An 11,599-nucleotide genomic window follows, 5' to 3' on the forward strand; every position below is an offset into this window, starting at 1 on the left:
TGAACATAGTGGAAAAACTAAGATTCTACTTTGTAAGAAGAATCTAAGGAGGTACGAAGCTGAACAGGTAAAAAAAATCTTGAATTAATTATTAAAAAAATAATAACCTCTGAGGATATAAAGCTCTACAAATAATATACGTATTTTTTTAATCTACAATGTAAATAACAGGTCCATTGAGTGTGATGGATCTACATGCTTACACAAACCTTATAGTAAATCAACCTCACACATTTACACACACACACACTGTATCCTATATTAGTTCTGCTGAAAACCAACCAGGTACGATCAGATCATGTCATGATCTTTGTGTACCAGTATTCATAATTAATTTATACAGTGTACTACCCTGGGAATTTTCACTAGGCAGTTTCAGACACCAGGAACCGGTAGCCATGTATCTCTACTCAATGCAGTAAAAAGGCCCCACTTTTCCCCTATGTCTCTGTTAAACAGGTACACCTCCTCATGATGAACACTTTATTGCCTCACATTTCATGTTGCTTATTTCAGACTCTTTTTTTCCACCCACAGCTTCTACAATTTCCCGAGACAAGTGTGTTTTTCTAACTGCAAGTACCAGACCAGGGCCAAGGGCAGCCATCCCCCAGACCACCGCTATCAGAAGTCACCACTCTCGGCTGCTTGTCTCTCCTTCCCTCCCAGCCGCTATCAATTCTCCGAAATCTGCCAGCCGATATGTCTGAGTCATCATACCTTATCTGCTATTAGATACGGCTTCCCAAACTGCTGAGCTGCACTATCTTCTTCATAAGTTAACCCAGTTAAAGGATAGAGGCTTCTCTTCACTGTTTTCTAATCTCCTTGTTATTTCCAAAACAGTCTTCTGATAGTAAGAGGAAATATGATTTTCTGTCCCCGTTCTACAGTTTGTAGGATCTTTTGAATATTTATCAGAAACTCAATCCTCTCACCTTTAGCATCTCTACTGTTTTTCTGAACACATCAATAAATTTATTAACTCCTGACTCTCAAATTAACTACTACTGCTAAGGAAAATCTCCCCCTTGATAAAAAATAAACATGGAGGTGAGAGATCCCTTGAGCAACGTGTAGAGGGCATCATCATATTAATTCAAATAACTACTTAAAACAGTGAAAAGTAACTGTCTGTACAACAGCATTAAGCATCCATCTTAAAAAAAATGTTTAAAATGATTTTCTGAAGGACTCAAAACAAAATTGCATTTTGTCATGAGGAGATTTTTGTGAACAAGGACAGTTTTCTTTTGAGACTGTAATTTTGGACTATATACCATCAATCGCTCGAGCAACTCTGAAAGACAGTAACAAAGCCTGGGTTATTCTCAAGTGCATCTTAAAATTGGTCTCTCAATCTGTCTAAAGGTCTTCGGCTCTAACTACCAGATGCACACTGCTACGCAACTGCCAGTCCTGGAACCTGTGCTTCCCTTCTTGTCACAGATGGAGGGCACACCTGGAAAACACTGCAGAAGATGACAGTGGTACGCACACTTCAGCTTTAAGAGACTGCATGCTCTTTAGAAAGGAGCTTAAATGATGATTTGTTCACATTAAGTTTAAAAAAATGAAATAGTTGCTCAGGATTATTTGATAGTAGAAGTGTGTAAAGAAATTTAATTTCCTTTCTAGGTGAAGAATTAATGCATATAAACAAAGGCCACACAAAGTTAGTCCTTGGTACTAATAAAAAAGCACGTGGAATTTAGTTTATAAAGCATGTGCTCTTTTAGTTTATAAATAACTTGTTTTGGTAATAACATCTTAGAAAATAAAATGAGAACTATAGCCAAGTTATATTATTTTTCTCAACATAAAACACTCAGAACACTGTGCATGCATCTTTGTGACCAACAACTTGGAACATGATCAGCAGCCAGCTATTGTCTCTTATCCTAACTAGCCTACAAGTATTGTTTTCCGAGCAAAAGCATTCATGCTGACACACGAAAAAATCTACAAACTAATACTAAAGAGCCTCCTCAGCTTGCTTTTCCTCTAGATTATTCAGCATTTTGTACCATAAGCCTGTATTAGTAGTAGTAGGTCAAATTTAAGTAAAGGCCTTACACTTAATATACTTCAACACAAAGAAATCATGATTTAGGGCAATGCTTTTGCACAAAATCCTTATTCCTTGTAATGTATTGTCATAAATTGACTCAACAGATTCATCCCAACAGTTAAAATGGGTACTAAAAAAATACACAGGAGCCTAAAAACTTCAAAGCATCTCAGGAGCACTAAGGGAAGCAGTCTCCCACTACCGTGAATCGACTGTGCCTACACTATTTCCTAGAGCTTCCAGGCTCACATGTAAAGAAACAGCTTCACCACCAGTCTAGAGCTATTTCAACACTGCTCAGCCTAATTAGAACGGCAATGAAAGGAGAGGTGTCCTACTATTATTGGTTTGGCCATGAACCTGATTCGTGACCTTGAGAAGTTATTGTGCAAGAGCACAATTTTTTACCTAAAGCTCAGAGCAAGTGCTGTAAGCTTAACCAGCGCAGGCCCGGCCCTCAGTGTGAGAACAAAGTCTGCATCAGGAAAACCATGCAGGAGGCTAAATGATGTTCCAAATGAGCAGAAGAGCGGAGAAGAAAAAGGAAGTGGGGGCATGGGGAAGAGGTGGAAGTGTGGTATCCTCATCAAGCTAGCCAAGACACACCACACCTGATTCCATCTGGCTGTCACCCACCATCCCCCTGCACTTACCCCATAAGAAAACTTGTTACTGCATTTGTTTTCTGTCTGCTCTCCTCAGGCACCCTGAAAGCAGAGGTGGGGAATGCCCCATCTACCGTCAAGATCTAGAAGAACGTTTTAAAACTATTTTCCTTTCACCAAATGAATTCCCCATTCTTCCACAGCATCCCACCAACTTTTAGCCTAAGTGCTGCTCATCTGAATTTCAGATGGCTCTGGCAGTCAGCGGTACAGGAGCGCTTCCCAGCTTTGTATCTATCTCAGTTTGTTTACAAATATGTCTTGCAGATTTCTTACTTTGAGAGTTCTCAACTGCCTTAAACTCAGCACTTCTCTGAAATCTTTGTTCACACCTTAAAAGTAGTTCAAGGGCACAAGTTTTTTAATCCATCTTTACAGTTGCTTCAAGTGAAATCCCAATTATTTTTCACTTTGGAAGCTGAAAAGAAACACTGCAGAGCAACAACTATTAAGCGGACAAAACTAAACAATCCTTAAAAAATACAGAAAATTAAAACCAGATGTTCTTTAAAACCCCTGAACTGCAGACTAGCATCCTCTCCTTCAAACAGTACCGTATGTGAATGACAACTACGCAACCCACAGCAGAAGTCTGCATGTTTTAATTAAGACAATGGCAAGAGAAAAGGCGAAACAGACTGCGTGTGTTAGGACACAGGAAGGTTTGGTGCTGCTGACCCAACGCAACCGAAGGCACTTCTGATGTCAAGTGCTAGCAGAGATGCACCCAAGCCTCTCAAAGAGACCAGAACCCATTTTTCCTAACTTTTCCTATTTCTAAGGCATTATTAATAGAACCATCTTTAAAAATATCTGCTTTACCGTAAAGAAAGCTGAAATTAATGCATTTAGTTAAGCATCCAGTTCCAAAACTGTTAGGAGGCATTCCTTCCCCCCCCCTAAAAAGCGTCATTTGCTGCCCTACTGCCTAAGTCTGAATGTAATCAGGCCACTATTCTGTCACCTGCAGACCTTCATAAAAGATTTTCCTGAAGGAAACGAGAGGTGTTAGACTTGCCCCAACACCACGATTTCAGTTAAAAGGGCAGAGCCTGTACAGTAGTTTCATACAAAAATGCATCAACATTGTGGCTGAATACACAGGAATGAAATGGCTCAAAACTGCTGGCGGAGAAAGATGATAAAAACCTACAAAAGAAGCTGCTCCCTAATCAGAAAAGGAGTAAACACACCTAAGTGCCATAAAAAAAGCCTACTTCTCTCAGAGAAAATACATAACCAGAAAATAAAACAGCCTATTGTTGTAACACTTGAACACGAGCATGTGTTTTACAAGGGCAGGGCCATAAAGCACTATTATCTTTTATTGGGTTTTGTGGTTTTGTTTTTAAACTCAGCAATGGTTTTCCAAGAGCAAAGCAAAATGATATAGTATAGCTTAAATCAGATGACTATTCTGCAAAATACTTGTATCGATACACCAGTCACACCAAAACAAGTGCAGCTTCACAACCAGGGTTCTCGCAGTGCGTTTGGGCTGACATGACCTGGCCCCGCTGCCCAAGGACACAAACCCTCAGCACCCGTCCACAAACGCCTGGTGCCACACTCACTTCTTTCCTTCCACCTCCACTGCAGCACAACAATTGGTGTGATCCATGCGCTGAAACCAATCCAGATTAGAAGTAACTGTTCCTTCTGCTGAATTCATTTCCCTAATCACTGCTCATTGTACAAATGTCTCTGCAAGCGCAGGTGACTGAGATTTATGAACTTCAGTGGCAGCAATACCTGAACTTGAGCTATCGTGCTAGGCTAGAGCTGGTCAGGTAAGGGAGACTAAGGAGCAGGGCAACCTCTAGGCTGGGAGGGAGCTCTGGAGATCAGCTAGCCCCACACCCCGCCAGCAGGCTGCCCACAAACACGTCCAGCCGGGCTCTGGACACCTCCAGATGGAAACTCCACAACCTCTCGACAACCAATTCCAGCGTTTGGCCTTTCTCGCAGCAAACGAGTTCTCCTGCGGTCAGACAGAACCGCACCACGCTGCACTTACTGGATCGAACACAGCCAGGAGATACCTGAACACTGCAGCTCTGACTGAAAGGAGATGCGGTCACCAGCACTTCACTGAACTCGCAGCTTCTATTCTTAAGGCTTCATTAACGCAGGTTCCCTCTTATTTGGGTTAGAACTGACTCTGATCCACAGGGGCTTAATCAAGTGATACCTAGCAGAGTTCAAGACACTTGATGATCTGGATGAAATAACTCTGGAGTGTCAGCACAGCACAACAGGCTCAGACAAGTAAACAGAATTAGTTCTCTCCAGACACACAAGGGGAATGGTTCGAAGTCGCTAAGAGACCCTTTATCACATCCAAGGAAAATTACACAATTTCTTTTTCTTTAGACGGTACCCAAACAACCGTAACATGATTTGGCTGAGTAACCACGCTTCGGTGAAGAGTGAAGTTTGTTTTTTTTAAATATACACACACACCTCCTTTGTTAGTGGGCTTGACTGCTTGCAATATGGAAGTCTGTAACTTCCATGGTAAAATAGTCTGCAAACTTAAAATCACTGACTGAAGTCAACCCTTTGAAAACCTAAATATTGTGTTTTCATCTTTATGAGACAAAAATCATGGCAAACTGAGTATCTTCATGCATTAATTCAGGAAAGGAAGCTGAAGCTACCATGTACTTAGCCTACAAGACAAAGTACTCCTAAAAAAGTGGAAGTATGTTTCATTTAAAGGAAAAGAAGGGCTCCATCCCATGACATCACGTGCCTCTAATTCTAAAATTGCCTTCTCCTTTGTTTCACTTGTCTTCCATTTTCTGGAATTTGTCAAAGACTCTCAATGAGACCTTATTCATTACAAACTATAAGAAATAAAGCGTGTTCCTTAAAGTCTTCCAGACACTCCCCATCAGGTTTGTTATCAGGTTTTAAGGCTTATAATATTCCTGAAACACAAGTTTTTTATTTTCCAAAATAACGTCATCTCAGTTTGCCACACTAACAACGCTGAATTTATTGCCAAAGTTTTTGTTTCGCTTTACATGATCGATATATCCACCCAACAAGACTTCTACTGTTGGATGTGTTGAGACAAATTCCTACAACTGTACTGCTTTCAGACAAATAAACTGCCTAAACAGCACTGAAATTGGCACTTGGCAACAACCTGGGAAATCAAGGTCTTGATTTTCAGTTTCACTCCTTTTCTTTAAAAATAATAATAATTAAAAAACAACATCAATCAATCCATCATCCATCTTGCATGACAACTGCCTGGGGCTAGTTGTTGTAACCAATTATGACAGCTTAGTACTCTTTCTTTAGTAAACTGGAGAGCTTTACCTACCATCTCTGAAAGTCAATATAAAACCTTCTATTATATTCACCACTGACTTTTTGTCAATTTCATCTTTTCCCTCCTGACTCACCACTAGAACAACTTGCAGTGACCTATCCATGAACCAATTCGTACTTCCAAACCACCTACGGGCACAAACTCCAGTGATACGAAACATGATTTCCTGAGGTTTAGCACTATCCCTAGGCTTCCCTGCTTATACAAGACATATCTAATAATCCCATCTAGAAACATCATTTGTCACAGGCATTTGTTTTTATGGAGAACACAACACGTTAGTATTATTTTATGTTTTGACATTTCCTTTTGGCGGGTTACACGCAAGTAAAAAGCACCAACTCCTCCTCCCTTCTGGCAGAGGTCGCGAGTGCACGTGGAATCTTATACTCGTCTGTAATGAAAATGGGAATTTCAAGTTACAATAGTGTCAAGGTATCCCTGTATCACAGTAAATTATTCCACAAAAAATGAAGGTACCTTCAGTCAACCCCTATAGAGACCATGAGATAAAGTTCACAAAACCCTAAGAGACGGGGCTATACTGAAACAGAAACAACACAGCCACTGCAGGAAGATTCTCCCTCAGAGGGATTTCACTTCAGCAGTGTGAACGCATTGGCTCAGGGGCATCTAGGAGAGAAGATGACAGCCAGCCTAACGTTTTGATTCTTGAAGAGCAATGGATCTCCTTACGCCCATCTCACAGGGCTGTGTAGAAGACTGCTAACTTCCACTGTACCTTCAGAGAACGTGGATGATTACTCCGGACTTATTTCCTGTTAGATTACTACGGCATTAAATAGCACACCTCATACAACCCTGTAGTGACTGGCATTCAGGACAAAGACATTCAAGGGACTCAAAAACTTAAAACCATACTGCAAGTTGGAAAGTCTGACACATAAAAAGTTGACATGAAGTTTATTTTACCAGCTTATTACTTGGTATCACTACACTGCCTCCTCAATAGTCCAAGGGAGTAAGATCCATTTCTTCTTTTCTGTTGTTGTGCTTAGACAGTATGATCTACAAAATGGTAGGAACAGGTCAGGTCACTATGACAAAAATTCCTCCACTCTTAAAAAAAATAAAATAAAATCAAGTTTTATATACAACTTTGGTCCAAGTATCTTCATTGACGTTTACAGAAGCAGGAATTTTTATGTTTCTTAGTCAGTTACTCCAGTTTTCATCATGTTTTTCAGCATTCCAAACTTCTCATTTGGATGCAGAAGATTCCTGGGTTCTTAAAATTAAATAAGGTTATTCCCTGTGTCGTAACTTGAATGCTCCAGAATCGGTGAACCGGTATAGAACAATTACTTTCCTTTTAAACAGGAAAAGTCTATCTTCCAGAAGTAATGGGAGATTTTCGAAACTCTACTGCCTGCATACCCTCTAAACAATTCCACCAACAATCCCCTAGCTGTGTTTCTGCACACTTCTTAAACAAGCAGATACCAGAAGCCGAAATGAACATGCAGGGATACAGTGTAGGTTGACAGCAATACAGCAGCTGCCAGGCCAACAGGTCTCGCTGGAAATGGGAGCAAAGTGTGTGCGCGTGTGCGAGGTCTTGCTAGAAATGGGAGCAAAGAAGTATGTGTGTGCATCTGTGTGTGTCTGGGTGTGAACAAAAGGCAGGGAGAGCACCTTTGCTTCTCCATCAAGACATCACCACATCAAGGACTCATTCACGGTGCTTTTCTTTTCCCTCTCATTCTCTCTAACTCCAGTATTATTAGAACTTGAATTGACATAAATAAGAAAAAGCCCTTGCAATGTGTTCATCAGCTTACAAACCCTATTGCACCCGACAACATCATGCCTACTTCCTAACACAGAACTGTTCTTACACAGTAAAAACAAACTCTTCAAGATGAGCTCCGTGTGGGGTAAGGATTACCAAAAACATTTGGACTGACTGAGAACTGAGTTCATGAACAGGAAAAAAAACCTCTGGAGCACCAAAAAATATGATGCCATACTACTACTGAATAGTTTGTCATAGGGCCCGCTTACTACGTGGGACAGATTCAATCTCAAATCTACCTCGCACATACTTTTTGTTCTTTGAGGATACAAATGAAACTCTGCAACAATCCCATTTACCTTTCTGTCTGCAGGTAATCTGAAAAATTGAGTGGAAAAGGTATGAGCTTCTGTATCCTCTTAATTCCACTGAAGCATAAAATAAAGCAGCCTCTTGGCATTCATGCCAGTTACTGTGCTAATGACAATTTAAGAGCATGGAAAGAGTTAAGTACAAAACATTCATGATGTACACCAGGAACAAGAGGTTGATAAAAAAGGAAGACAAAACAGAATATTGGAAAACGGGAAAAAAAAACAACAGCCATGATAAAATAAAAAGCAGAGAGGTCCAAATGGAAGAGCGTTTTTCAGAACATGCAATACTAATTATGACTGTAAAGCAGTCAATAAATATAAGTAGGCAAGTTCTTTCTGCTACAGAGAAATCAAACTCTACCCTTGATTTTCAAGGCTTGGAGATAAAAGAAGCAAAATCCGCCAACTAGTATTTCAGTCTACACATAAAATAATTGATCCAACACAAAACCGGTTTAAGCTGTCAAAGTACTTTAAGAACATGGGGTAAAAAAAGGAGTAATAAAGAGAGGGAGAGATGGGCAATCCCTGTCTTATAAAATGAAGACAACATGCTGAACAAACTTAGCTGTTGGGAAGTCGTGCATCAAATAACGCGTATTTGTAATGCTTATGAATTGCATCTAGCATGTGATCAACATCAGTAACGGTGACGATCGTCTTGTAAACATTTTCTGTTAATTACACATATATAATTTCCTCTGAAGTTGTAAGGCTTTAAAACCAAGTTGTACCCAAGAGTAAAGAACTACCATCCCCCTAAGTTTTGGCTGAAACTAAATGGTGGTTGTGAACTGCTCAGGTCTGAGACGGGTGAAGATATACAAATACACACAGAGGAGAAAGTTTACCGACTTTCAGTACCTAGGATGTGTGATGCTCACCCTAACGTTATCATATCGAAGAAACAGGCAACATTTGCGAGGGCCCAGCGGCGACACCCCTTGTTTACACAGCAGCTCACCCCTTGTTTACACACCTCCTCAGGCACTTTGCACACTTGCGTGCGACTGACAGCACCGAGCAGAGACCCCTGAGAGACATGGATAAACCGAAACCATACAAAGCCAACTCCGTTCACGCTTTAACATGGCGTCTCTTTTTTAACAGGGGCTTGGGCAGCTGCTGTACTTTATGCAGCCCCTCGTCAACGGTGGCTCGGGACGTTTGTTTAGTGTGGGGAGCTTATTTATTTTGGGGAGCCCCCGGGAGGGGGAAACACCTCAGGTGGGACACGCCTCGGGGGGGACACACCTTGAGGGGGAAGCACCTCGGGGATGCAGGGAGGCGTGTGAGGGAGCACCCCACGCCAGCCCTGCCCCCGGGGGGCCGCTCCCCGGGGCGCACCCCGCCGCCGCCTGAGGGGCCGCCAAGTGGTGCCGCCGTCCCCTCCCCCGGACCCCCGCCGCCATCCCCTCCCCCTGCCCGGCCTCCGCCAGCCCCGGGCCGGGCCGGGCCGAGCGCAGCCCCGCCCCAGGCGGGCCGAGGAGCCGCCGAGCCCCGGGCCGGGCCGGGCGGTGGCGCCGCCGAGGCCGCCCGGCGGCGGGGGCCGCGGATGAGGCGGGAGCGGGGCGCGGATTCCCCCCCCCCACGCCTCGATTCCTTCAGGGCCGTTTTCTCGCCGCGGCGGGGGCCGGCGGGCGGCCGTACCTCATGGGCTCCGCGGTCATGTCTCCGCCGCCGCTGCTTGGGGCGGCCGGGCCGGGGCGAGCCCGGGCTCAGGCGCTGGAAGGAGACAAAGCCGTTAGGGCCGCCATCGCCAGCCCCGCCGCCATCTTGTCGGAGGGAGGCTGAGGGAGACCTGCCTCCTGCCGCCTTCCCCTTTCGCCGCCTCCCATTGGCTCCTTGCCGCCCCCAGCGATTTTCCAATTGGGCGGCGGCGGAGGGGGCTGTTGCTAGGGTCGCTCACGTCACGGTCCCGGCTTCCCCGCTCTGACTGGTGGCGGGGATGGTTACATCAGCGGGGGGGGGCTGACGTCATGCAGGGAGGGGCGTGACGTCATTTGGAAACAAGGTGCACTGACGAGGCCGGCCGGCAGGGGGCGGCGGGGACGGCCCTGGGCTGGGTCCCTGCCCTCGGCTGCAGGGGTGGCAAGAGCGGGGTGCTGAGCCCGGGGGTGCTGAGCCGCCCCAGAGCCACCCCCATTCCTTGCCAAGGACCAGCCGGCCAATGCCGAGCTGCCCAGGACATGGGTCCAGAAGAAATTCCAGCCGCCCATCTCGTTCTCCAAGCACGGCCCAAAGACAGCGTGCTATGGCCGGCGGGCGCCGTGCTGAGGGCAATCGAGCCTGGAGGTGTTGAACAGCGCCCAAGGGAGCCCACTACAGCCTCGTGTCAGCCCAGCCCTGCTGGAACCATCACGTTTTCTACACAGAGTTCTTCAGAGACTCAAACACAGCGGTGCTTACTTGGTGGCAGCATCTCTTGAGAAGGCTGCTGGACTCTACTGGACTCCCCTGGCTGCAGCTTCCATGTGAACTCATCTCCCCACCTGCCCAAAACAGAAGGGAGCACCCATACCAAGTCCAGTACGGGGCAGAATTACAAACGGCTGGCAGTTAGTCACCTCTTAGAAAGATAACCAGCTCTGATAGCTTTTTTTTTTCGCCCCCCTGAAGAAATAATATAAAGTTTCACCTTGTTTCATATTGCAATGTGCAAAATGAGGAAGAAAAATCTTGTCATCTGAAGCATAACTTCTCCTTAGTACATATTTTATTCTAAAAGGCAATGGCAATAGAATAAATAGCATTCACAGACTTCTCAGACACATACAAGCCTGTAAATCCCAGCGAAATTCTACAAACTGGTCTAGAATTTGCTTTAAAACTTAGCTTTTTACCCAAGAACTGCACCCCGTATTTGCTGATTTTTATTAATGCCAAACAGCAGATTTAATAATAGCTTTTGGTAACAAAAGCTATCTCGCGGTCAATACTGCCGTTCTAAAAGACCAAAGCATCACTTGCCTTTTAATCTAAGTCTTAGAAGGAAAAACAAGTCAGCGTTAACTCTGACTGCTACAAATTCACTCAAGAAAAATGCCAAAAGCCATCGTAATTTTTAGCCACCCAGCAGATTAAACTGGAAACATTACCTATTCTTAGCTCTGCATCAATATCTCAATTGTGTGATTAAAATAAGACAAAACACTTACTTTCAAGGCATTCAGTCTTCTTTATGGCAGACTATCGATTTAGAACTACACAGAAACAACACTAAAGTAGTAAATACATCTATATCCTTGGGAGCTGGCAGGAGGTATTTAAAAAGCAGTTTAAAAATAAATTTGCCCCGAATTCCTAACTTCTACCTAAACACACACATTACAAGGAAACCGTAGTGAGAGACAAGGGCCAGATAAAGTAAGAATCTCCCAACAACTA

At 43.9% G+C, this 11,599-nt stretch overlaps 1 protein-coding gene across 9 annotated transcripts in view; it reads right to left on the reverse strand.

Annotated features, from left to right (window-relative positions):
- ATRX (ATRX chromatin remodeler) overlaps positions 1-10,175 on the reverse strand; it is an 86,085-nt gene extending 75,910 nt beyond the window's left edge. For 2 of the 9 annotated variants that reach the window (XM_040572676.1, XM_040572675.1), the window contains exons 1-2: positions 9,863-10,058; positions 7,013-7,108 (exon numbers count right to left, since the gene is read on the reverse strand). Coding sequence is in view for 5 of the 9 variants with exons in the window: in XM_040572681.1 (XP_040428615.1) it covers positions 9,863-9,882 (20 nt within the window). In the remaining 4 variants the exon portion in view is untranslated. Of the gene's footprint in view, positions 1-7,012; positions 7,109-9,096; positions 9,126-9,862 lie in introns of those variants that run through there. The other 7 variants (XM_040572681.1, XM_040572677.1, XM_040572673.1 and 4 more) reach the window with 5 other exon arrangements.
- Between the last annotated feature and the right edge of the window lie 1,424 nt (positions 10,176-11,599).

This window comes from Cygnus olor, chromosome 13, assembly GCF_009769625.2.
Source record: "Cygnus olor isolate bCygOlo1 chromosome 13, bCygOlo1.pri.v2, whole genome shotgun sequence".
NCBI classification, from domain to species: Eukaryota; Metazoa; Chordata; class Aves; order Anseriformes; family Anatidae; genus Cygnus; species Cygnus olor.